The sequence below is a fragment of the Dipodomys spectabilis genome, unplaced genomic scaffold, assembly GCF_019054845.1.
Source record: "Dipodomys spectabilis isolate Male_0828 unplaced genomic scaffold, ASM1905484v1 ptg000095l, whole genome shotgun sequence".
Lineage (NCBI taxonomy): Eukaryota > Metazoa > Chordata > Mammalia > Rodentia > Heteromyidae > Dipodomys > Dipodomys spectabilis.
The window spans coordinates 31,635,001-31,662,411 of record NW_024870772.1 but is presented as its reverse complement, the minus strand read 5'-3'; the positions used below and the strand labels follow the sequence as shown (position 1 = coordinate 31,662,411).

At 43.8% G+C, this 27,411-nt stretch overlaps 1 protein-coding gene across 1 annotated transcript in view; it reads left to right on the top strand.

Moving 5' to 3' along the window:
* Flt1 (fms related receptor tyrosine kinase 1) overlaps nt 1-27,411 on the top strand; it is a 184,212-nt gene that overhangs the window by 130,840 nt on the left and 25,961 nt on the right. The window contains exons 16-20 of the mRNA XM_042685381.1: nt 5,762-5,868; nt 10,734-10,866; nt 16,035-16,139; nt 22,016-22,129; nt 22,815-22,903. Coding sequence (XP_042541315.1) covers nt 5,762-5,868; nt 10,734-10,866; nt 16,035-16,139; nt 22,016-22,129; nt 22,815-22,903 — 548 coding nt within the window. The remainder of the gene's footprint in view (nt 1-5,761; nt 5,869-10,733; nt 10,867-16,034; nt 16,140-22,015; nt 22,130-22,814; nt 22,904-27,411) is intronic.

The window sequence follows — 27,411 nt, the reverse complement described above, 5'->3', positions numbered from 1 at the left end:
CTTCCTTCCTTTCTTCCTTCCTTCCTTCCTTCCTTCCTTCTTTCCTTCCTTCCTTCCTTCCTTCTTTCCTTCCTTCCCTTCTTCCTTCCCTCCGTTTTGGCAGTACTTGGGATTGAACTCAGGGCTTTGTATTTAATAGGAAAGTACTCTACTGACTTGATCCATGGCACATCACAGTTCTTTTTGACTTACTTTATTTTTCAGCTAAGATCTCATACATTTTTGTCCTAGCCAGCCTTGGACTTCAATCTTCCTACCTCTGCTTGCTGAGTAGCTGGAATTACAGGGATATTTCACCATGCCTAGCTCATTTTTAAGATAGAATCTTTCTAATCTTTTTTGCTTGGGCTGGGCTTATATAGAAATCCTCCTATCTCTGCCTTCAAAATAGTTGGAATTACAGGCATATTCCATCATGTCTGGCTTATCATTTTAAGATTGAATCTTTCTATGTAATCTTTTTGCTTGGGCTGACCACAAATTGAAATCTTCCTCTCTCTGCCTCCAAAATAGCTGAAATTATAGGCCACCATACCCGCTTGTCTTGATATTTCTCTTCTTGAGAAACTGTTTGTTATAGCTAATGAACTGAGTTATTAGCTCTGTTGCCTACAATTCTAGCAGTCTGATGCCATAAGAATGCCACGTGCCAGAGTGTGAGCTACCAGACCATCTGACCCAGGCTGTATATACAGAGAGCCATTACCATCAGAAAGTCTCAGGACACTGTGTAGTTGTAGAGACTTTGAGTACCCTCTGTCTACCCGATGTGGCACCTGCCCTTTCTATTCCAAGAGGGATAAAGTCTAGGAGGGGACTGATGTGGAATATTCTGTTCTGCGGCGGCAGTAACCAAAGGCACAATTATCATACACTCCTCAAATTGCCCACGTTCTTGTCAGAATCATAAATAAAAATAGCTTGTCCTATGTCCTCCTACTGGCCTTTTGCACACACTGTGTAGGAATGATGTCCCTGAGAACCCGCACTCACTCCTAATTATTGTCAAGTCCCACCTATGTTTCCACTAGCCTTCTTTTCCTTGCCACATGCAGCTGTGCTCTCGCATGGACTGAGCTCTTCACTCTCAACCAGCGAGGCCGAGCTGGGGTTAAGCCAATGGATGGCTGTCTGACTGTTGAGTAGACACCTGAGATCTTGCTTCAATTAGTCTCCATCAAATGAGAGAAGAGTATACATGCATTAAAAATGTGATTATTTTTCGTTAAGTAATGATGAATGTTAACATTAAATAGATCGTTCCTGCCCAACACACATTCATCTGGGGAGCTTTTTTTCATGAAGTTACTCCTTCCATGTGGAAGTGTTTGCACACAAACACATTCTCTCCGACAGGAATGTTGCTTGAGTAAGGACTGTGGAATTAGACTTTGGGGTCAGTTTCCTGCCCCACAAAATGCAGGGAGAAAGTTCCCACAATCAGAGGGGCTTCCTGCAGCACATTCCATGGGGAAAGCACATGTAGAGAGTCCACACAGGCAGTACTATGTATCAAGATGCTATCAGCATCTGTGACAGCCAGAGGCCACTGAGCTGTGTCTTGGGCAGGTCACACAGCAGCATTCACCATCAACCTGCAGAAGAAATCCAAACGCCTATGATCTCAAGCTTACACTCAGCCCACATTGAGGATGCATAGCGAAAGAGGAGGTGACCACACTTTGGAAGTTGCTCTCAATCTCAACAAAAGTTGTGCTCAGTCTCCTGAAGTTCAGGGAAACTTAACCCCAAAACTGACAGACAGCAAGTGGAGCCAAGTCCGCAAATTGACTCAGTGACTGTATTTAGGGTGACTTCTATGTGCCAGGCATTCTGTATTCTCCTAAACACTGGCAAGGTGGCAAGAGCCAAAGATCCTTGGTCCTGTACTCTGCTGCTGTACAGAACATATACATATATACTCACACATGCATAATCATACATGCACACTACCATCTTATCAAGTACTACTGTGCACCAGCCTCTAGAACAGATCTGAGACTTAGGTGGTAGGCTATGTTTAATGGGCTAACATGCAAGAACAGGGATTTGACCCTGAATTCTTTGAAAGCCTCACCAGACTCTTTGGAGATAAGCAAAACGAAACTTATCCATTCATTCACTCATCCTGAGGAATGAGGTAAGAGGAACAGGATCTGGCCAGCAGATGAAATTGAAGAGATAGCCAAGGCTGGGTATAAATGACCTAGGAAGAGTGGGGGGGAGGGAGATATAACTCAGTAGGAGAGTGCTTGCCTAGTATGTGTAAAGTTATAAAAATCCATCTCTGGCACTGCAAAAACAAACAAAAAAACAAATAATAAAATAGAAAATATTAGGACTGCGATGTGTAACTCATGTGGTAGAGTGCCTGACCAGCTAGCATGAGGCTCTGAGGTCATGTCCCATTACCTCCAAAAAATAAAACTAATAGTGAGGACAAGAGGGGGAGACCGAAAAGGGACAAAGGGTGAACAAATACAGTAGTACTCAGTAAACACTATGTTGAAAATAAACTAAGCAACTTGTGGGTGGGAACAGGAGGGTAAAACTGTGAGAGAATGAAGGAAGAGTTGGCATGGTTCAAAAAGAAAAATACTCATGACCTGTTTTATGGAACTGTAACCCCCTCTGTACATCACCTCTATAATAACAATAAAATATTTAAAAAATAAAATAATAAATAAAATATCTAATCAGATGCTGGTGGCTTACAGCTATAATCCTAGCTACTCAGGAAGCTGAGATCTAAGGATTGCAGTTCAAAGCCAACCTGGGCAGGAATGAGCAGGAAAGTGTATGAGATGCTTATCACCAATTAACCACCAAAAAATCCAGAAGTGAAGCTAAGGCTCAAATGGTAGAGCACTAGCCTTGAGCCAAAGGCCTAGGTTCTGAGTTCAAGTCCCAAGTCCAGCACAAAGAGAAAAAAGAAAAGGAAAGGAAAGATCTAAGGATTTAGTTAATGTTTTTGTGATGGTGCAGACAGAACACTGCCTCAAGTATGCTAAGCACATGGCTCACCACTGAGCAACCCACCCAGCCTGGCACTAGCAAGTGCTAGAACCCAGACAAAAGAACACCAGGACTGGATCTGTGACCTGACCAGATCAGTCTGTGGCTTCTGTGATAGTGTTAGCCTCAAGCAAAAAAGCTAAGGATAATGTCCAGGCCCTGAGTTCAAGCCCCAGTATCCACACACGCACACACGTACATGCGCAACTCAAACACACACAAACAAATAAAAATGCAAAATAAAGAGCATCCTGCTGCAGGAGTGGAGGAGGCTACAGCAGCTGCTCCAGTGAGAACAGATGGAGTGTTACCCTAGGCAGTGATAGTGGGGAGGAGAAGTGGTAACGGTTTCCTAAGCTGTGAAAGTGGCATGGGCAAGACTCTGATGGACTGGATGAGAAAGGACATGTCCTTTTCCCCTTCAAACTGAAGACACTTTATGGCAGGGAACATGGCCAATCAGAAGTGGTTAATGGAGTACTTATAAAGGCCCAGACGATAAAAAGAGGAAGTGATGTGCCCTGAGATGCATGGTGGTTAAGCAGGCTGAGTCAGATTATCTGAGTTTATATCACAGGCCCACCATTTGCAGACTATGTGACTGAGCAAGAGTCTTAATCACTCTATGTCTCAATTTCCTCACTCATAAAATGGTCATTATCCAGCTCACAGATCAATGTGAACACACATACATGCCCATCCTTATCAGAGTCCCAGAATAGCAAGCACTCAGTGAGTACCATTGCTGTTATCCACAGGTTTCCAATGTGTCTATTTGCAGTGATGCAAGACAGGGGACCCTCATTGTCTCTGACCGCCTGTAGCATTTATTTTAGCATGCAATCTCATTCAGATGCTCCAAACCCTCTATGCCGTGGGTCCTGTCATACTGCCATGGCCCTCATGGTCTGTTCCCATGACCTACAATGCCAACCTCTGCTTCTGTCTCTGCAGATCCTGGCCTTGCACTCTTGTTTGGCTTTTTCCATTCAAGGAAGGTGCTCAGCAACTTGAGCCACATCTCCACTTCCCGTTAACTGGAGATAAGTGTCTCAGGGACTCTCCTGCCCAGGCTAGCTTGGAATCACAATCCTCAGATCTCAGCCTCTTGAGTACATAGGATTGCAGGCATGAAACACCAGTACCCAGATCCTCTGAAGCTTTTTAAAAAGTGAATTGATTTGTTAGGTGTGAAGGGGCTTTTTAAAAGTAGCAACTCCTGGCTGGGAAGGTGGCTCAGTGGTAGAGTGCTTGCCTTGCATGCATAAGGCCCTGGGTTCAATTCCTCAGTGCCACATAAACAGAAAAAGCTGGAAGTGGTGCTGTGGCTCAAGTGGTAGAATGCTAGCCTTGAGCTGAAGAGCTTGAGGGACAATGCCCAGGCCCAGAGTTCAGACACCACAACTCACACACACACACACACACACACACACACACACACACAAAGTAGCAACTCCTCTTACTCCATCCAGTCCCTGCCTTCCTTGCCTGAGGCAGGATTTAGCACCTGTCTGCTGAATTGAAACAAAGAACTTAGAAGACAAAATCCTCACCTAGGGAACTGCTATACATTGCCACCTACCTACTCATAGGGTGGTCATGGGAACACAGTAATTGTTCAACACCTCATCATCACGCGTAAGAAAATATCTCTTGGCTTACCTTAGTGTAAACCTCTGTCTTGTTTTAATGGAACTAAAAGGGTGAGGACATTGCTTAGAATTCCAGGGGAACTGTCCACTGGAATCAATGCCCTCCCTTGGGGCATTTCTTTACAAATTCCAGAGTCACTTTCTGGAGACATGATTTGAATACTTTGGGTCTTTTCTTTTTGGTCTTGGAGGAGCACTGTTTGGCTTTAGAGCTTTGTAATCCCAAAGAGGATCTAGCCTAGCAGTCCTTGTATCTTCTTTCAGCCTGCCCAGCCAGCTGCTGACAAAGTCAGGCATAGCTAAGCCTGCTATGGGGTGGGTTGGAGTGGCTGTCCCAAAAGGAGCAAAGCAGGCTATTGTGACAGTCCTTGAGTTTTATTTTTATTTTTAAAATCTACTTTGAAGAACTTTGTGAGTCCCAAAGGATCTCTTTTATGTCATTTTTTTTTCTTTTTCTTTAGAATTTCCTCTAAAACCCATTAGGGAGATTTAACATATTCCAGATTTAGCACTTGAAGGAGCTTTTGTTCCTGCCTTAATTTTGTCACATTTTTAATTTCTCCTTTGATTTTTTTTTCTTTAATTAGCTATCTCTGGGATTGCAAAGTTTGCAAACTCAAGAGCAGAATTTCTGGAAAGCCTTTCATGTGTGAGTTCATTTTAATACTACTATGTTCCTTGTCATACCATAAGCCTTAAAAGGTAAGTCTATCCCAGAGACTCATTCTGAGCCAGGAAATGGCCTTCACCAGGGTAAACCACTGAAGAATATTGGTCTCTTTTCTAAAACACAGACAGCCTGAATGTTTCTGAGCATTTCTTCTTTTCTGATTTGGTTTGGTTTGCATTTGTTGTTGTTGTTGGTGGTGGTGGTGATGGTTTGGTTTGGTTTGGTTTTGGTGTTTGGCTTTTTGAGTCATGGTTTCATTACATACATCAGGCTGGTCTCAAATTCACTCTATAACTCAAGCTATCCTCAAACCGTGGTCTCAGTCTCAGTGTCTCTCAAGTGCTGGGTTCACAGGTGTTCACCGCCACACCTAGCTTGGAGGATTTCTTTGTAAGCCGCCATCTTGGTGATTGTCTTTCTCCAGGAACCTCAGACAAGTCTAATTTGGAGCTGATCACGCTAACGTGTACCTGTGTGGCGGCCACCCTCTTCTGGCTCCTGCTGACTTTGTTTATCCGAAAACTGAAAAGGGTAAGAACATTATGCTCTCTGTTTTTAAGCTATTCTAATCTGCCCGCTCTGCCATTTATAGTGCGCACTGTACCTGAACCCTGTTCTTTCACTTCCCTGATACAGAATCTTTTTATTTTTTGGGAGAGGGTCCAGTCGTGGGGCCTGAACTCCGGGCCTGGGCACTGTCCCTCAGCTCTTCAGCTCAAGGTTAGCACTCTACCACTTGAGCCACAGCGCCACTTCTGGCTTTTTTCTTTTTGCATATGTGGTACTGAGGAATCGAACCCAGGGCCTCAGGCATGCAAGGCAAGCGCTCTACCACTGAGCCACCTTCCCAGCCCGAGTCTTTAAAATTAAATTTAGCATGGGTCCTGTGAAGTCTTCTTTGTTTCACTCTCAATATGAAATACAAGGAAAGGGCAACAAAAACTCACCTCTTCCTGGGCTCTGGAATATTATGTTCATATAAGTAAGGACATGTATCTTTTCTTGTGTGTCCATAATATATTGAGTATGTATTGTTCTATATACTCTGGGCCCTACTGTAACATTGTGGGATCTGCATTTTGGTATGCAACGTGACTTGCTTCACCACAACCCAATGGGAAGAGTAAAACCATTCATTTATTCATTCATTTATTCATGCCTGAAATATTTACTCTGTACCTATTCAGTGCAGAGTGCCAGTCCTGGTGACAGTGATGGGCAAGTACCCCTGGGTACAGACTGGGAGGAGACTGACTTGTGACAAACCACATTATTCAGTGTCAGACTAACACGTCACATTCCCTGAAAGACTTGGCTGACCCAAAGCTGTGTCAGAGAGGAAGTCTGGCAAAGGAGAGAAGAAGAGGTATTGAGGCAGAGGGAACAGAATGTCTGTGGCTGGGGCAGGCGAGGGAATACACTAAGAGTGAGACACCACCAGGATCAATAAAGCCGCCGTGGGAAGAACAAGGGGCAGCAGCCGTGGGGTGAGGCCGCCAAGGCAAGGTCGGGATCAGGCTGCAAAACTTGGCCAGGCTGGGCCTTGGCAAGAAGAGTCTATATTCTGAAAGCCTTAAGGAAGGAGGGATATTAAGTAATATGTGTCTGGAAAGATTACCTGGGCTGCTGTGAGAAGAATGGACCAAGAAAGGAAGAGTAAATAGAGACACCTAAGAGAAGGCTTGTAGGAAGTAGTCCAAATAAGAAATGATGGTAGATAGCCAGGCACCAGTGGCCCACGCCTGTAATCCTAGCTACTCCTGAAGCTGAGATCTAGGATCATGGTTCAAAAACATGCTCCTCCCAGGCACTCCCTATAGTAAATGTGTCACAACAGCCTTTTGCCAGATGGAATAGTTGGTTTTGAGATGTGATAGAGCCATTACTTTTCAGAAGAAACTTTTTTTTTGTTGTTGTTGGTCCTGGGGCTTGAATTCTGGGTCTGAGCACTGACCCTGAGCTCTTCAGCTCAAGACTAGCGCTCTACCACTTGAGCCACAGCACCATTTCCAGTTTTCTGAGTGGTTTATTGGGAATAAGAGTCTCACAGACTTTCCTGCCCAGGATGGCTTTGAACTGCGATCCTCAGATCTCAGCTCCTGAGTAGCTATGCTTGCAGGTGTGAGCCACCAGCGCCTGGCAAGGAAACAAAATTTTTATGTAATAATTTTTTTCAGGTTTTTTTGGTTAGTTTTGTTTATTTTGTGCCAGTACTGGGACTTGGGCTCAGCGCATGAGCTTTGTACCTTAGGTTTCTTGCTCAAGGAGCTCTAACACCTGAGCCACACTTCCACCTTAGGATTTCTGGTAAATGGAGATAAGAGTCTTTTGGACTTTCCTGCCCAGTCAGGCTTTGAATCATGATCCTCATTTCTCAGCCTCCTGAGTGAGCCACTGGGAACAGCCATGTAATGATTTTTTAAAAGAAAACACTTTATCTGGGGAAAATATAAAAGCAAGACTTGCCAAACCTGTAGAGGATGTACAAAGCCAAGCGTGGGGCAGACGTTGAAAGTTGTAGCTGGTAGGAAAATAGAAAATCACAGTCCATCCTGCGCCTTCCTATACTGCCACAGGCCACACCCCTGACTGGGAAAGAGCCCGGAGGAGCAAAATCAACAAGGACTGAGAGGGAAGGCAAAACCAATTGGAGGCAAGAGGAGCAAGGGATCCAAAAATACTTCCATGTGGTTTCACTGCAAAGGAAATTCCTTATTTGATAAGGAGTATATATATTTTCCTCTTTGATCCCTGCCATGTGCCAGTGTTAGAATGAGCACTTTTTGATGTTTGCTATAAACCAGGTCCCAGTCTAACAGCTTTATGTGGATTATTTCATTTCATAGTCACAACCACCCCAGGAGATACCTTACACTCACTCCTTTACAGATAAGGAAAACAGTGTTAGAGGGGGTCGGCCACTTGTCCCGGGTTATGTGGCTGCTCAGAAGTCCAGCAATGACTCAAATCCAGGCGGTTGGCCTCTATGCCAAGAGCCTAGAAAATGTTCAGCGCTCATGTCAATGGCAAGAATAAATATTTGTCAACATTTTGCCGAAGCCCTGACTTAAGCTTGGTGTGGTATCTCCCCTAATGAGATAAACTACAAAATCCCATTGATGCTACCTACATGGGGGATACTTCCACACACCACCACCACCACCGCCACCACCGCCACCCTGCACCTGTTCCCTAACCTCTGTCAGTATTACTGCCACCATCCATGCCAACATCCTGAATGAACCCAAGGTTCATTCTAGGTTTCATGCTAGGTTTCAGCTATCCTGTGCTCTTTGAGGGTTGGAGACTTTTTCTTACAATCTTGGACCATTCTAGAATTGAAACATTTAGTCATAAAAGTGATCAGTGGTGCACACCTGTAATCCTAGCTATTCTGGAGGCTGAGATCTGAGGATTTCAGTTTGTAGCATGAAAACCCATGAGGCTCTTATCTCTAATTAAGCTCAGGGCCAGTGTGTCCCAGCTCTTAACCCAAACCCAAGTTTCACGCACATGCACCCGTGCGCACCACACACACACACACACACACACACACACACACACACACACAACTATTCCAGTTTCCTGAACAACCAGCAGCTGGTAGAGGAAGTTATCCTCTTCTGCAGGCTGACAGGCTGGCTGGTCCCTAATAGTCTAACACCAATGGTAGATGCAGTTCATGATGAATGAGTTCCCTATCGTTCATTTTCATCCTTGATGAAGCCAGTCAAGCCTTTCTGTCTTAGGCTATTTGTTACACATTTCAGTGATAATTTTTGTGAGAAGGACGATTATAAGTGATGGATGAGGTGAGCTGTGGCAGTCCGTAACGGGGTGAGTAAGAGCTGAAGCATGTGGCAATGAGAAATGGCATGTATGGAAAGGCTGTCTTCGCCACTCCAGCTCTGAGCCTGGTGAGGGAAAAAGTCCCAAAGCAGAGCCCCAACTTCATTGAAATCACCTCAGGGATGTTCAGTTCTAGGCAAGGATCCTTTCTGTTGCTCAAGAGTCTGCCTTCAGAAATGTAGGCACGGATGCTGTAAATTCGTCCACTAATAGGAAATGAACTCATTGAAATAGATCTGCCAATAAATGCAAATCTAATTATCTATGCTGTGACTAAAAGAGTATTTTCTGGGCTTGATTTGTGTTACCAAGAAAACAAGCACTTCAAGGCACATCCCTATCTTATTCACTTGATATCTTACCAATGGTCTAATAGATGCAGAATGTCCTGGGAATGTCTTAAGTCCCGTTTTACTCCTTAGCCTTTGGAATGATCAACTTCCATTTCTTAGAAAAAACAGTTCTGAGAATAGGATAAGCTCTATGCTCATCTCACTAATGGAGTCAATAGCCTTTCGAGGAAGGAAAATGCAACTAAGAGGTCTGTCCTTGAGTGTTGCTTGTATTTCATAAGGGCCCTTGGGTTTACTTTGCCCCATCTGGCCTTTATTATTTGATTTGATTTCATTTATTTTTGTGTGTGTTCCAGTACTGAGGCTTGAACTCATGGCCCCACATTCTCACTTGTCTTTTTCACTCAAGGCTTTTAACCTACCACCTGAGCCACACCACCACTTCTAGCTTTTTGCTTATTAATTGGAGATAAGGGTCTCATGGATTTTTCTTGCTGAGGCTTGCTTCAACTCACAATCTCAGATCTCAGTTCCTAAGTAGCTAGAATTACAGATGTGAGCCACTGGCACCCAGTGTCTTGCCTTTATTATAAACGTAGAAAAGCCACAGTGTCCCCCACTGGCTGGCTGCCCATCTGTATTGTAAAGAATGCCATGGAAAGCTATTTTTAGCCACTGTTTGGAATTTTCCTGAAATACTTTACATATACAAGGTCACTGGAGAATTTGAGAGTACATTTATTTAATATGGGATGTGAAAGCCAGTACTAGTAGAAATGTTGTGTGAGAAAAGAAAGTTGTATCATAGAAACTGCACACCCAAGGATGTGTGTGTGTGTGTGTGTGTGTGTGTGTGTGTGTGTATGTAGGGGCACTCTCTGTACCTGACACACATTTGCAACCAAATGACCCCAGGGAGCAGCAGGTGTTAGTACTATTTTATTTTATTTTTGTGTCAGTACTGGGTCTAGAACTCAGATCCTGAATAGTGTCCCTTAGCTTTTCCACTCAAGGCTAGTGCTCTACATGAGTCAGAGCTCCAATATCCTGTGTTTTGGTGGATAAGTGGACATAAGAGTCTCACAGACTTTCCTGCCCAGGCTGGATTTGGATGGCAATCCTCAGAGCTCAACCTCTTGAGTAGCTAGGATTATAGGCATGAGCCATCAGTGCCCAGCTACCAAATACTGTTTTAAATTGGATATCTGAAATTTGTTTTCTTTGTGGTGACTTTGAGGTCTCTTCTCTTTTCAGTCTTCTTCTGAAGTAAAGACTGACTACCTGTCGATCATCATGGACCCCGATGAAGTTCCCCTGGATGAGCAGTGCGAGCGGCTCCCTTATGATGCCAGCAAGTGGGAGTTTGCTCGGGAGCGACTGAAACTAGGTAATACGTCTCCTCCCCAAACCCCCAAATCCTTCAAAGCACCTACTGTGTACAAACCACTGTGCTTTGATGGATACAAAAGAAAACCCTGGCTGAAATTCTCCCCTCCAGCATGCCCATAAACTAGGAGGGCCAGGGACACAGCAGTAAAGAATTCTCAGGAAATGGGAGCCAACAGGACAAAGCAATAAGAGAGCACCTCCAGCTCATCCAACAGTTATTAAGTACCATCTCTGAGCAGCAGCCATTCAGGCACCTGGGAATGCAAATGTGCTTGGCCTTTAAAAGATTAGTCTGGAGACTGATGTCAAAAAAAAAAAGTTTTTTTAAGTAGATAAATAGAGGGGGAAGGGGAGAGAGATAGAGGCTCGCCAGGCCCTCTTGAATAATGAAAGTTAGACATGTGAGAACCAACACATAATTCATCCTGGTGAGGAGCAAGTGAAATCAGACATTTGGTATAAGAATTAGTACTCATCAAGGCTGTGGATCAGAAACCCATCTACGCAAATCCACAAATGACATCCCCTGAGCATGCTGGTGTTGGGACTGCCCAGACCAAGTGGAAAGCCCTAGGGGATTGCTCCAGTTTCTCTGCTGAAGAGCAGAGACTTGTTTTCCAGGTAGGGCGGATGCTGTAAACAGCAGGCAAATGTGCTTTGTCTTGGTTTACCCTCCGTTCCTCCCTCCCTTCCCTCCCCGCTCAGACGTCACAGTGCACACCCATCTCCAACCCTAAAATCCACTCCTACCCAACAGATTTGCATTGTGGCCTCGGAAAGTTTTCCACTCACTCCTGTATATGCCAGAGTCATTAGTGCTCAGAACTAGGAAAACAGATTGTGAATCCAGGGATCCTAGAGTTGGTCGCTGTTGGTGTAAAAAACAGGCTGTTCCCAGTCCCCTGGCTCAACCTCTCTCCCTGCACGCAAACCATACTGGAGTGAGGACAGAAAGAAAGGGGAAAATGATTTTCCTTGTTTTTCTCTTGGGGTCTTGAAAAGATTCTGCTTACACTGAGAAAGGACAGCACCTGGAGCAGATTCTGTTTCCCTTGGAGAAAAAGATTGGGAGTTAGCTCAAAGCTGGAGAGACAGGAGAAAGCCAGCAATGGCTGCAAACCATTGAGGAGTGAGGAGCAAACAACTAAATTTAGAGACGTTCAGGGCAGGTGACACACTGCATGAGTTCCTGCTGCTGCAAGTCTGAATTAGGTGGCAATGTGCCCAGCCCCTCGGTGACCTTGGCAGGGAACACAGGTCATTTTCCCCACTCAGGAGCCATGCTCAGGCCACACTGCTTTCCAAGGTTATCAGTCACAATCAGACAGAACACCTGAAGATTCCTTCCTCGTATGACCAGCACATGCAAGGAGATTGTTCATCCTTCTCTTGGGGCTCAGTGAACCCCTTTTTTCACAGAAGCCCCTTTTAGGAGATTTTCCTTGTTAAGATATTCTCTACCTTTCCTTTCCCTTGCCTGAGTTGCCATGTGCTATGATGTGGTCAGTGTCTACAATGTCAAATCCGAACTGTTAAATCCTTTGATGCCTGGTGTGGCAGCAAGATCTAGATCTGCTTGCTCATCCATCTGATGGACATGGCTCAAGGGGTCAATGGCCCAAAGTAACTTGAAGTCATCACTGGCAAGGGAAAGTCATCAAGATTATAGTGAGATGGATGGAGAGAAAAGGCCCATTTGATGGGTAGAGTTACACTGGGTTGGAACATTAGAGCAGGGGTGATTTCCAGTGTGTTTACTTGTGTTCATTGTGATTCCAGGCCCTGGGGAAGGAAGTCAGACATTAAGAGTACCTAATAGATGGATAGTGGGAGCCTGGGCCAGAGGTGTTGCTACCACTGAAATTCCTGAACTCCAGGAACAAAATATCACCTCCCTTTTCATAATTCTTCACCAACCCTGGGAGAGAAGTTAGTTTCTATAAATTAATACCAGAAGTTAGGATAATCTCTGACATTGCATGTTCTGTTGTACAATGATTTAAAAGGAGAATTACCTAATATGGAAAGCCAGAGTTTGGAATTTGGCAAGTCCACGGTGCCTGGGCTGGTGCTGTGTCTTGTGAAATCAGCATCCTTAATTGTCAGAGGGGCCCAGTTCATACTGCTCTGAGCTGTCCCCAGAGTGGCCAGTGATCTTGGCCATTCCAGGACATTCCTGGAGGAGATTCTAGTATTGTTGCATTGCATGACAATGACCTAACACATTTCTGAGTGAGTTAGTGACATTCCAGGCAACACGAGAGAGACTTTCAAGGGAAAAGATCAGGATGGGATGAGGTCAAATCCAGTGCGACTATGCTCCCTGAAACTGGAGCCACAGGCCTGCAGAAGGATTCTAACACGCCAAATGATTAAAAGCCTCTAATCGCTTCTTGCTGTTTTATGAGGCAGCAGTTGGCTTCCAAGAGAGGACTGAGAGAAGCCAATGAGAACCAGTGTATTCGCTGTGATCGTAGCTGAGCCCCCAAACACTTGTTAAAACAAAGTGTGTTGTGACGGCTGAGAAGGGAATGTGTGGGGGTGGAAATTCTGGAAAGGGGAAGTGTCTGTGTGCCCTGAAGAAGCTAGAGACTTAGGAGTGTATAGAGAGTTTTCCTGATATTTCTCAAGCACAGGGATCTTCTTACATTAGATGGAGAGGGGTACGGCAAAAAGAAAATGATTTGCTTTCTTTCTCTCTTTTTGCCTTTCTTTTTTCTGCTTCTCTTTCTTCCTTTTCTTTGTTTTTTTCTTCCTTTCTTTTTTTCTTTCTTCCTCCCTCCCTCTCTGTTTCCTTCCTTCCTTTCTATTCCTCCCTCCCTCCCCTTTCTCTCACTTTCTCTTTCTGTCTTTCTTTCTTTCTTTCTTTCTTTCTTTCTTTCTTTCTTTCTTTCTTTCTTTCTTTCTTTCTTTCTTTCTTTCTTTCTTTCTTTCACTGTGTCAATACTACTGCTTGAACTCTGGGTCTGGGCACTATCTCTTAGCTTTTTCCCTCAAAACTAGGATTCTACCACTTGAATCACAGCTCTCTTCAAGCTTTTTGATGTTTTAGTTGGAGATGAGTCTCATGGATTTTCTACACGTGCTGGCTTGGAACCATAATCCTCAGATCTCAGGTTCTGAGTAATAAGCAATTATAGACATGAGCCACTAATGCCCAGGATTTTTTTCTCTAAAAGCAGAAAATAAGCTTCAAACTAAAATGCACAACTTTTTCCAATCTTGAGAAAGTACTTACCAGAGCTCCCCCACCCCAATTTCCATGTGTAGCAACTATAGGGACTACTGGATGCCTTTTTAATCTTAACTTAGGAACCCCCATTCTGGTCTATTTGGAGGATAATTTTACATGAAGAAGGAATCAGAGATTGCTTCTGCCTATGTTTATGCTCTGGGAGAAATAGGGTTTAGTAATACCATAAGTACATGTCTGACCAGAGAAAAAACATGTCATCTCCCCAGTGTTCCTCTTCTGAAGCACAACGTGTCCCAGTGACAGCCACACAGAGACGCTTACAATTACACAGTACTGGAATTCCCCATGTCCTAACTGGATGCCTGAGTTGGTAGCAGACGAAGATACTAAGCAGAGGCTTAACTGAGTAGTTGTGCCTACAAGCATGAAGGATGAGGAAGCAGGGCTGCTTCATTACAAACTAACAATAACCATAAAAATGTATACATCCTTGGGGGGAGGGCTTAGGGCATGAGGAAGGAAGAGAGGAAGGCAGGCTAATTAACTGAAGGTGCATTTATCAGGCAGGCTGAGAAAGAGGACTGCATTGGAGAATAAAGGGTTGTGTTAACTGAACAGTCTGTCAGGATTTACTTTTGTATTGCTGTTTATACCCACCCCACTCCCGAAGAACACACAAAAAAAGGGGAGACTTTCTTGGCTTAATATTCTTATAGCATATTATACTTATAGCATATTAGGCTGTTTTTTGTTTATTTGTTTGGGGTGGGTCTGGTCGTGGGGCCTGAACTCTGGGCCTGGGCGCTGTCCCTCAGCTCTTCAGCTCAAGGCTAGCGCTCTACCACTTGAGCCACAGCGCCACTTCCAGCTTTTTTCTTTTTACTTATGTGGTGCTGAGGAATCGAACCCAGGGCCTCAGGCATGCAAGGCAAGCGCTCTACCACTGAGCCACCTTCCCAGCCCTAGGCTGTTTTTTATAGATCTGTTTATCTGTGTGTTTCCTCATTGGGCAAAAGAAAATCCCCTGACATAAAAGTAGTTACAGTATTCTCTAAAGAGCATCAATCATCCTGCAGGCCCCTCTATTGGCATTGTCTGGTATCCCACCAATTCCTAGGTACTGCTCTCCATTCTACTCTATCCAGGAGACCTGCTCTATGCCAGTCATGGGGAGAGGGACAGGGGTGATTCAGTATCTTTGTCTCTCTGAGTCAAGGTGGCGTATTCAAGGGTGGAGAAAGAAACATACGAAGAGCTATTGTAGTATAACCTAATGGGTACCACAAAGGAAATCCTGCTTTGTTATTACATTTGGCAACCACCTCTGTGGGGTTACAACGAATTACACTTATGGTAAGAAAGAGCATGTAGTAAAAAAAAAAACCAAGAGAACTTGTGATGATGATCTAACCATAGGGAGTAAATATTCTGCCTGGCAAGGAGGTTTGAGAAATGACTTAGTATTTACTTTTTTAGATTATGAAGCATATTATAGCTCATAGCCGTAAACATCATTCTCCATTTCTCCCTACCCCAGCCCCTTTTTTTTTTTAAACTGAAAACCAAACAAAAGGAATGACCTTAAGATGCCAAGCAAAGGGGCTAATGTGAAACACCGAGAAGTCTTCTTGGACAATGTCATGAAACAATGAGTGTACCTACCCAGGGCAGGTCATGCCTTCCTTCTGGAAGGATTCTATGACAAGGAAACTGGTCATTTACCTTTCTGTAATGCTCAAGGGATCTACCCAAGATCTAAAGAATGCCAGGCCTCAGAGGCAGAGGAAAGAGAGGAAGAGACCCTAGAAATTTGTCCCTTATTATGTCTCCTTTGAGTTCAGTTCATTGCTGGACCCATTCAAAGCAAAAAGCCTCACATAACACATAGGAAAAGGCATTTCCTTCCTGAAAAATACAAAAACTCACTCAGCTGGCTTGGCGTACAAACCAAGGTCTCCTTTTCATTGTAGGCAAATCCCTTGGAAGAGGGGCTTTTGGGAAAGTGGTTCAAGCATCTGCATTTGGCATTAAGAAATCACCCACTTGCCGGACTGTGGCTGTGAAAATGCTAAAAGGTACGTTGTCACCAGCTTTCTGTTGATGGGTCACTGTTTTGCATTCCCTAATTGTACATGCACATTAAATGTAGCCTAGGAACAAACACAAGCTATTTCTGCTTCAGCCATATCGCTTTCATCCACTACTGGGAACCCCCTTGCTCCAAGACTTTTATATTAGGCTTATACTCATTCCAAAGAAAGCTTGTCAATGGAACAATCCAGAACTGTCCATGGGAAAATGATCTCTGTCACCCGAAGATCTCTCTTTTCTTGTATCTCAAAGTAGACCTCCAGGGACTCAATGCTCATTGTGATCATAGGTTCAAAAATGTTGGCATGATCCAGTATGACACTGTAATGGAAACTTAGTTGCTACACGTCATAAATCGCACAGCTTAGCCTGAGCTTGCCCTAACTATAAAACAAAACTAGAAAGCTAGAGCAACTTAGTTGCTCAGACCTTTTATTTTCTAACCATAAAACATATCCTCTTTGGAAATTAAACATATAGATCATCCTCTTCCTAATGTTGAAAGAAGCTACCACTTTGGAAAGTACTGGAAGACCAAGCCAAATCACGCCATGATTTATGACTACCACTAGCACCAAAGATGAAGCTCAGTGAAAAATGTATAAACTAAATATCTCAGAGTCATGTGTCCTTTAAAGCATTTGGGATGAAAATTTGTTGCTTCAATCTTTAGATTCCAAAATTAAAAAGAAATAGGCTTTAAAAACTCAAAGAAAAGAACCAGGGGCCCTTGGCTGATCCCTGTAATCCTAGCCACTCAGGAGGCTGAGATCTGAGGACAGAGGTTCAAAGCCAGCCCAAGCAGGAAAGTCCTGAGACTCTTATCTCCAAATATCCACCAGAAAACTGGAAGTAGAGCTGTAGCTCAAATTGGTGTAGTGCTATCCTTGGGCACAAAAGCTTTGGGACAGTGCCTGTGCCCTGAGATCAAGCCCCACAACAACAACTAAACACACACACACACACACACACACACACACACACACACACACACACACACACACACACACGAAAGAATAGAACCAGGCACTAGTGGCTCAGACCTGTAATCCTAGCTACTCAGGAGACTGAAATCTGAGGATAACGATTCAAAGCCATCCTAGGTACACAAAAAGAGACTCTCATCTCCAATAAACCAGCAAAAAGCCAGAATTGGAGGTGTTGCTCAAGTGGTAGAGTTACAGCTTTGAAAGAAAAGCCAAGCCAGGCACCTGTGGCCCATGCCTGTAATCCTAGCTATTGAGAATGCTGAGATCTGAGGATCATGGTTCAAAGCCAGCCTAGGCAGGAAAGTCCCTGAGACTCTCATCTCCAATAAACTATTCAGAAAAAGCCAAATGTGGAGTTGTGGCTCAAGTGGTAAAGTGCTAGCCTTGAGCAAAAGAAGCTCAGGGACAGAGCCCAGCCCCTGAGTTCAAGTGCTGGGAAAGAAAGAAGGGAAGGAAGGAATGGAGGGAGGGAAAGTAAGAAAGAAAGAAAGAAAGGAAGGAAAGAAGGAAGGAAGGAAAGAAAGAGAGAAAGAGAAAGAAAGGGAAGGAAGAAGGGAAGAAGGAAGGAAAGAAGAGAAAGAAGGAAAGAGAAGAAAGAAAGAAAGGAAGAAAGAGAAGAAAGGAAGGAAGGAAGAGAAGAAAGAAAGAAAGGAAGAAAGAGAAGAAAGGAGGGAGGGAAAAGAGAGGAAGGAAAGAAGGAAGAGAAAGAAAGAAAGAAGAGAGATGGAGAGAAGAAAGGAGGGAGGGAAGTGGGAGGAAGGAAAGAAGGAAGAGAAAGAAAGAAAAAAGAGATGGAGGGAAGAAGGGAGGAAGGAAGAAAGAAAGGAAGGAAGGAAAGAAGGAAGAGAAAAAAGGAAGGAAGGAAGGAAGAAGGCAGGCCAAAGCAAAAGTTAAAGACCCTGAGTTCAAGCACAGGGGAAGGAAGGACCCTTAAAGAGCAGTGTTTAGCTTTTCAAAGACTCCAAGATGATGCTAGGATACTTTGAGGCCAGTCAATTGGTACCCCAGTGAAGCAGGTACTCAGAGCAGACTCTAAGAAAAGTGACCCTGGGTTTTGGGACATTTTCCAAGTTCTCACTCTTCTCCACCATTGTACTGTTACTTCAGAAGCCCTATGTAAACACATGTGCTACTTCAAAAGCTGTCCTCGACAGAGGAACCCTGATAAAACTCTAAAAAAGGAGACTGCACACAATGAGTTGAAAACTCAGTAAAGAGTAAGTCCAGCAGCACCGTGGGATAGCTATAATTTACAACCATTTTTAAATGTATATTATTTAAAAAAAAAAAAACAAAACAGTGGCTCATGCCTGGCTACTCAGGAGGATAAAATCTAGAGGACTGCATTTCAAAGGTAGCCCAGGCAGAAAAGTCCAAGAGACTCTATCTCCAATGAACCAGCAAAATGCTGGACCAGAGGTATGGCTCAAGTGTTAGCACACCAGCTGTGAGCAAGCAAGCTGACTAATAGCATAAAACCTAAATTCAAGGCCCAATATCAGCAAGGAAGGAAGGAAGGAATGAACGAACGAACAAATGAAGGGGGTAGGGGGGAGGGGGAGGGAGAGAGGAGGAAGGAAGGGAGGAATAGCAAAAAACAAGTGAACCCTGCCACAATAAATATTTAAATATTTATTTAAATAAATATTTATTTAAATATTTAAGGAAAAGACAATACTAATTTCTCTTCTCTGACAATTATACATGAGACACCTGTGAATACATTGTACTCCATAAATACCCACAATTATTATGTGCCTCCCCCTACAAAATGACAAAACCAAATCCAACATCTACAAAGAACCTGACAGCTTTCCCCTGAAAGTAGGGGAGGAATTTAGGGTTCACAAGTCAGGACTTTGGTTCAGGATGGACTACTCAGAGGCTACAGACACTTCTGTGAGAATACTGGCATTGGTACCCTTCCTTCGACCCCAGATTCTCCCATGACTCCCATGTGAGAAAGCAGTTGGCCCTTGAATATAGTAGGCTGATAACACAACCTTGCTGCTTTTCTTATTCTGCCTTGTGAGCTGGACATTTATCCCCAGTGGGCAGAAGAGGAACCATAGCCCACAAAAGTGGAACAGCCTCTGTGCGTCTGTACTGCTGCTCTGTAGAAACAGTAAGGGTTTGATGGCAGGTCTTCCAGTCTTGAGCTCCACTGCTCCCCAATCGTAAAAACAATCCTAGCCTGCATCCCAGAGACAATCCTGTGTCCTACCTGGAGATAAGGTGAAACCAAATGTGGAACCAGATTCAGCAGGAATCATGTCCCATTTCCCTGATATTACCATACATGTTGTCTAAGAGGCAAGTCTAATGCCCATACTACTTTCTCACGCACCCCTGATCACCCCTATGGCCTTAACTAGAAATGGAACCATCAACAGGGCCTGGCCTTTTCTCTGTGCCAAAGGTATAAAAGCTTCAAGGAACTGATGAGCTTGAAAGGAGAATATTTTATTTCATTAGTAATTGGTGGTACTGGGATTTGAATTCAGAGCCATATGCTGGCACTTGGCTTGATTTATTGACTTATTTATGGTGCTGGTCCTGGGGCTTGAACTCAGGGCCTGGGTGCTATCCCTAAGCTGCTTTGCTCAATACTAGCACTCTGCCACTTGAGCCTCAGCTCCACGTCTTTTCACTGGACATTTTTACTCAAGGCTGGTGTCTACAAACTTGAGCTATAATTTCACTGGGTTTTTACTGGTTAATTGGATTTTCCCGCCTGGGCTGGTGTCAAACTAGGATCCTCAGATCTCAGCCTCCTGAATAGCTAGAATTACAGGTGTGAGCCAGCAGCAAGTCCGGAAAATCTGTTCTAAAACAGAAATATGAATATCTTCATAAATGTGTATTTTAGGCCATCAGCATTGATTGAAAAGGGCTGCCAAGGGCTGGGAAGGTGGCTCAGTGGTAGAGTGCTTGCCTTGCATGCCTGAGGCCCTGGGTTCGATTCCTCAGCACCACATAAGCAAAAAGAAAAAAGCCAGAAGTGGTGCTGTGGCTCAAGTGGTAGAGCGCTAGCCTTGAGCTGAAGAGCTGAGGGACAGCGCCCAGGCCCAGAGTTCAGGCCTCACGACTGGACCAAAAAAAAAAAAAAAGGCTGCCAAGTTCCCTACTCTGTCAAACTTATGAAAAAAAGATTTTAAATGTAGCATTCCTGTGTAAGTTGATTGGCTATCTGTTTCAAAGAGAAATAGAAAAGGCAAAATGTCAAACCCAGACCTTAACCTCAAAAGCTCTTTCTTTGTTTTGTTTTGTTTTTGTCGGTCATTGGGCCTGAGCTCTGGGCCTGGGAGCTGTCCCTTAGCTCTTCAGCTCAAGGCTAGCTAGTGCTCTACCACTAGAGCCACAATGCCACTTCTGGCTTTTTCTGCTTATGTGGTACTGAGGAATCGAACCCAGGGCCTCATGCATGTAAGGCAAGCACTCTACCACTGAGCCACCTTCCCAGCCCTCAAAAGCTCTTTCAAAGACTCCCAGAAGAAAACCTTAACCTTTTTGGACCTCATACCCATATCTGAAATGAAAAGAGTAACCATGTTGTTTGTTTATCCAAAATGATTTGCTGAGTGTCTTCTATGAGGCTACCTCCCACCACACCTCCCTGGGAGGCTTCTGAATTTTATCTGGTTATTATTAAAAAATGGTTTTTGTGTATGAAATATGATATCAGTATCTACCACAGAGTCACATGACACATACCTTTGACCCATTTTGTCCCACAGACCCTCTGACACATGTGCATGAAGATTTCACACAGGCTTTCTGTTACATCATGTGTGATCCCTGATAATATTTAAAGGGGGTAAAAATATATACACATACACACACAACACACAAATACATGACTCTATCTGTGGAAACCCCCAAAAGATAACTTTTACTGGATGTCTAAAAGTGCACAGAAAAAAAGTCTGAACTCCAAAATGTTAACAGTAACTGCTTCAAGGAAGGTAAGATTAAGGTAGGAAATTTGATTGTAGTTTTTATCTTTTTAATCCTTTGACTCCCTATCTTTTTTTTTAATTTTATTTGTTGGGTTTTTTTTTTAATCTTTTGATGCTGGGATTGAACCCTGAGCCTTGTGCATGCTAAACAGACACTCTACCACAGAGTGGCCACCTCCTCTTCCACACTTACTCCACCATCTTTTCACTCCCAACTTATTGTTGGACTATTTTGCAGCAACATAATTTTTCATATTTCTTAAACATTAGTGAATACCCTAGACATTAGCCAATAAGAACCAACAGCATAAACTTAACTTGGATTTTTCAACCCTGCTAATTCTTGGGCTGACCTTGCTGACTGATCTCAGAGTGTGAGGATGAAGTCAGATGCTATGAATCTTAACCAAGCTAATTTTAGGAATGAAAATGTAGAGAGAGAAAACATCACAGGGCAAAGATATTGACAGAAGCAGCACTGTGTTGGTCCCTTGCGTTCCTTCTTTGGAACTCCCTGACCAAGGAGAATGAGAAGAGGAAAGGTGTAAGTGGAATGTATCTGCAAAGTTCTTGCTACACCTGTTTTGGACACCAGGGACGTCTTTTGGCAGGCACACTCAGGAGGTGGCCAGCTCTGCCTCAGCACATTGCTGAAACACCACTAAGACACCAAGAGGAAATGTGCAGTGACTAACCCCACCACACACTGGGCCTCTCTGTAATCAAAAGGATGTTGGCTCAGGAGGTTAGGAGTAATGAAAACAGTCTGGAGACCCAGCCTTTTGGCAGAATGTGGGGAAGTTAATGAAGCAACCCATTGCGCATTGACAAACAAGGAGGGCAGGAATGCAGCCTCCTGCGGAAGTAACCCCATTGTCCTGTTGCCCTGACTCCTCCTTGCTTCTCATACAGAGGGGGCCACAGCCAGCGAGTACAAAGCTCTGATGACGGAGCTCAAGATCTTGACCCACATCGGCCACCATCTCAATGTGGTGAACCTGCTGGGAGCCTGCACCAAGCACGGAGGTAAAGGCAAAAGGGATGGACTGGTCCATCTGCCAGGCACTCACTGAGGAAAGGGCTCTCAGACCCTACACCCCGCCCCTTCTCCCTAGCCCTATGCTTCCTCGTCTGGAAGTGATGAGGATAGCTGGGGAATCTCTCCTTTCTTTCCCTTCTCTTGCATTAGCCCTTTCCTCAATCCCAGCCTCCAGTTTCTATTTCTATTGTATTTTTTAAATTTTTACAGTGTTCTAATAAAGGGGCTTTATTTTTTAAAACCCTTCACAGCTGGGTGCTGTGGCTCTTGCCTGGAACTACTCAGGAGACTAAGATCTAAGGATCATGGTTCAAAGTCAGCCCAGGCAGGAAAGTCCATGAGACTCATCTCCAATTTTAACCACCAAAAAGCCAGAAGTGGAGCTGTGGCTCAAGTGATAGAGCATTAGCCTTGAGGAAAAAAACCTCAGGGACAGAACCCAGGCTCTGAAGAGTTCAAGCTCTAGGACCATCACCAAAACACAAACGAAACACCTTTCTTGGGTGCCATTGGAAAACTCATCCTTTTCATCTCTTCTCTGCCCTAAGGGTAAATCCTAGGTCATAACCGATATAAAGGCAGTTTGGTTTGAGGTTTCCCAGGCCAGCTCAAGGTGGAAAGTGGCTGACTGACTTGTTGTGTCTGAGCATGTATGTGCTGTTTTGGCTGCAGGCCCTCTGATGGTGATCGTTGAATACTGCAAATATGGAAATCTCTCCAACTACCTCAAGAGCAAACGGGACTTATTCTTTCTGAACAAGGTAAGGTGTTTAAGGACAGCAATAGGTTGCCATTTTTAGACCTGGGCAATAAGACAGGAGAAACCTATTGGCTTCTATGCCTAATTATACTTAAAACTCAATTTTTACTCCTTTTCCTTTGTCCATCCTTTCCTTCCATGCTAACCTGTCAAAATCTTGTCAATATCATAGAGAAGTTGAGCTTATGCCTGAAATCTTAGCTACTCAGGAGACTGAGATCTGAGGATCACAATTTGAAGCCAGGTGGGCAGGAAAGTCCATACGATTCTTGTCTCCAGTTAGCCACCAAAAAGCCAGAAGTATAAATGTGCCTCAAGTGGTAGAGTGCCAACCTTGAGCAAAAAGCTAAGGGATAGTGCCCAGGCCCTGAATTCAAGCCCCAGTACTAGCATAAGACAGAAAGAGAGAGGGAGAGGGAGAAAGAAAGAGGAAGAAAGAAAAAGGAAGGAAGGAAGAAGGAAGGAGAAGGGAATGGAAAGGAAAAAAGGAAAAGCAAAATAGCACAGAGAATGACTTAATTGTATGTAACAATAATGGTGGGGTAAACTTACCATCTACCTAGTGCCTATCAAATCACTTAATAACTTTATTTCCCCCTTCTTAATGTGTGTAAAAGCAAGCACACATCACTTGCTCAAATATATTTGTCTTTCAGACAAAGACATAGTCAACTGAATGATTTGTATCATCCCTAATGCACCAGTGATGTAACCAGAGCTAGGAGTCATTTTGTTCACTTCCTACTGCCATTTCTCCCCCTCTTAGACCTGCACCAAGCACTTTAACTCAACCTGAATAAGTCACTTGCATTGAATAAAAGCTGTGGAATTAAACAAACAAACAAAAATGCCTGGAGGACTAGGGTGCAGCTCTGTGGGGTATTTGTCTAGTTGGTGGTACAAGACCCTGGATTTGATTCCCAGTCAACACATACACACACACACACACACACACACACACACACACACACACACACACATAATACACATACACAGAGCGTGCACTGGGCCTAAACCTAAAAGTAAACAAGACTTCAAATAAATATTGACCGAGGTCTGGGCACAGTGCCTCATACTTATAACCCCAGCTACTTGAGAGGTAGAAATAGAAGGATTATGGTTTAAGTCCAATGAAAGCAAAAAAAGTTACCAAGATCCTTATATCTTTATACAAAATCCTTAGATCAGCAAATAATCCTGGATGTGGTAGCCATACCTACAATCTTAGTTATGTATAAAGCTTGAGTAAAAGGATAGTGGTCCAAAGCTGACTTGGTCAAGAAGCAGAAGATTCTGAAAGAATTACTAAAGCAGTGGTGACCCATACCTGTAATCCTAGCTGAGATTTAAGGATCATGGTCCAGACCAGCTCAGAGCCGGGCCAGTGGCTCATGCCTATAGTCCTAGCTACTCGAGAGGCAGAGATCTGAGGATCACGGTTCAAAGCCAGCCCAGGCAGGAAAAGTCTGTGAGACTCTTTATCTCCAATAAACCACCAGAAAACCAAAAGTGGTGCTGTGGCTTAAGTGGTAGAGTGCTCACCTTGAGCTGTAAGAGCTAAGGGACAGCACCAAGCCCAGAGTTCAAGCCTCATGACCCACAAAAAAAAAAAAAAAAAAAAAGACCAGTTCTGGCAGGAAAGTCTATGTGACTCTTATCTCCAGTTAACTTCTAGAAAACTGGTGGGTCAAAGTGGAAAAATGCTAGCCTTGAGAGAGAAAGCTCAGGCAACCACTCAGACCCTGACTGACAAAAAAAAAAAAAAGAGGGCTGGGAGGTGGCTCAGTGGTAGAGCGCTTGCTTTGCATGTACAAGACCCTGGGTTTGATTCCTCAGCACCACATAAGCAGAAAAAGCTGGAAGTGGTGCCGTGGGTCAAGTGGTAGAGCGCTCGCCTTGAGCTGAAGAGCTGAGGGACAGAGCCTAGGCCCAGAGTTCAGGCCCCACAACTGACAAAAACAAATAGAATTACTAAAGCAAAAAGGATTGGAGACATGATTCAAGTGATAGAGAACTCTCCTAGTTCAAACCCCAGTACCTGCCTCCTTCCCTACCCCCAAAAAAGAAATACTGACTCAAGGAGAAATACTTTACTAAAATTTTGCAGTGTGTCATATGCCACAAGTGCCATGTCCTTCTCCTGACTGGAAATACCCAGGAGAAAATGATTAGAAATTATTAGCCAGTAAATGGCATCAATAGTGATAAAAAAAAAATTTAATGTAGAAGTCAAGACTGCAGAAGCACACTTCCTACTCACCTCCTTTAAGTGTCAGTTCCCTCGTGTCATAAAAGGAGCTAATAGCCAGATATCAGTGGCTCATGCCTATAATCCTAGCTATTCTGGAGCTGAGATCATGGATCAAAGACAGTTCAGGCAGTAAAGTCTGTGAGACTCTTATCTCTACTTAACCACCAAAAAAACCTGGGAAGTGGAGCTGTACTCAAATGGTAGCAAAAGAGCTCAGAGACAGCCCCCAGGCCCTGAGTTCAAGCCCCTGGACTGGCACCAAAAAAAAAAAAAAAGGAGCTAAATAACAGAAACCAACTGACAGGATTACTGGGAGAATCAAAATCTCTCAAGCACACAGTAAAAATTCATCAACATTATCATCCCACTGAGAGGTTGAGATCTGAGGATCGCTTTTTGAAGCCAGCCAGGAAGAAAAATCCTCAAGATTCTTTATCTTCAGTTAACCAGGAAAAAAAAAAAAAAAGCCTGAAGTAGAGATGTAGCTTGAGTAGCAAAAAAAAAAAAAACAAAACTAAGTAAGAGCTCGAGGTCCTGTCAGCTTCAAGCCCTTATGTGTACACATACACACACACACACACACACACACACACACACACACACACACAACACACACAGAGTTTGGTTGAATACAACTTAACTCATCTGTATGCTAAATGAACTGTCAGACAGCTAGTCCATTCCATCTTCCGAACATGGATCTACCAGAGATACAAGTGTTCATTCAAACTGACTGTATATATGTGCAAAAACTTACTTGTTTTCCTCAGTTTTAAATCGGACTGTCCAAATCCTTGGAATCTTTAAGCAGAAAGTTCACACTCAGGTGAGGAAGGTGCCAGGGGAAGTCAAGTTATTACCTTTCAGTGAATTCAAGTCAGAAAAAGGCATACTTAATCCCTAACTTCCAATCAACAAACCAAATATGTTACCAGAAATTCACAAGCTGCAGGGAAAAATTGGGGGCAGCTAACTTGACTCTCATCCTTATGTCTGACAAGAGAAGGATTCAGGCACAAAACATGAACATAAGTAAAGATGAAAATGTTTACTAAAAGAGGAATAGGACAGAGAAAGAGAGTCTGTGCCGTAGATATACCACATGGAAGTGAGCACCTCAGCCCACCTCAGCCATTTCGCACCATCTTCCAGGGTTACAAGCTAAGGCCTTGCATTAAGTAGGGAGGCTTGGAGTCCTTGAAGATGCTTTCTGATTGGTGAGTCAATGATCTAGTGTCCCATCTTTATTTCCTTGTTCTGTTCTTGCTTCCTCGTTCTTTTGTAGCTTCCTACTCCAATTTTGTAGTCAGGCAAGTTTGAGTTTACCAGCTCGTTCTGCCATTTTTTTTTTAACAGACTTGGATCAAAGCAATTAGTTTTAGGACACAGAGTTTTAGCACAGGGTGAGATCAGAACATTCCTGACACCCTCCCAATACTTTGTCTAGGCACCCTCATCCCCTACCCCCATACCCAAGGTGGGGAAGAAAAAAACATTAGCTAAAGGGGGCCAGTGGTGCCCTGGGCTGAGAACAGTAAAGATTACTTTCAGTCCTGAAGTCCTGGCCTGAATTCAGGAAGCTCTAAGCCAACAGAACACCCCAGGGACCCAAGCAGGATGGAACGTTTGGGTTCGTGTGTCCTTTGTTTTGAAGAGTTTGCTTCCTTCTCTGGCTATATTTAATGACTCGCCTCCCTATGCTGCTCCATGAGATGGTGTTTTTGTGGAAAACCCATGGCTATCTTTTGCATTTGGAACCTAAAGGGATTAAAGAGAAGCTGAAGTGGGAAAAAGAAACTGAGAGACTAACTTGAAAATAGGTATGTTATTTTCTGTATCAATTCACCAGGATCCTTAAATAGTATTTTTGTGATACATTTCCTAGTCTGCTAGAGTCCTAACGATTCTAAATAGTTACCCATACACATAGCTGGATATACCTTGGACTGGAGGCCAGCAAATGGGTGAGGGAGTGGGGAGACCAGTCCCATGCTATGACTCTTAAAGGTGTGAAGATAGGTTCCAGAAGTGTTTTCTACAGGAATTGAGCCCAAAGAGCACTTTCCCCCACATTATAGCCCCTGATACCATCACTTGTGGGAAGGGGTTTGTTTTTCTATTTTGTGACAGTACTGGGGCATAAACTCAAGGCCTCACTCTTTCCCTTGGCTTTTTTTCTAGTGCTTTCCCACTTGGGCCACACCTCCCTTTCTGGCATTTTGCTAGTTGATTGAAGGATCTTGCCACTTCTCTGCCTG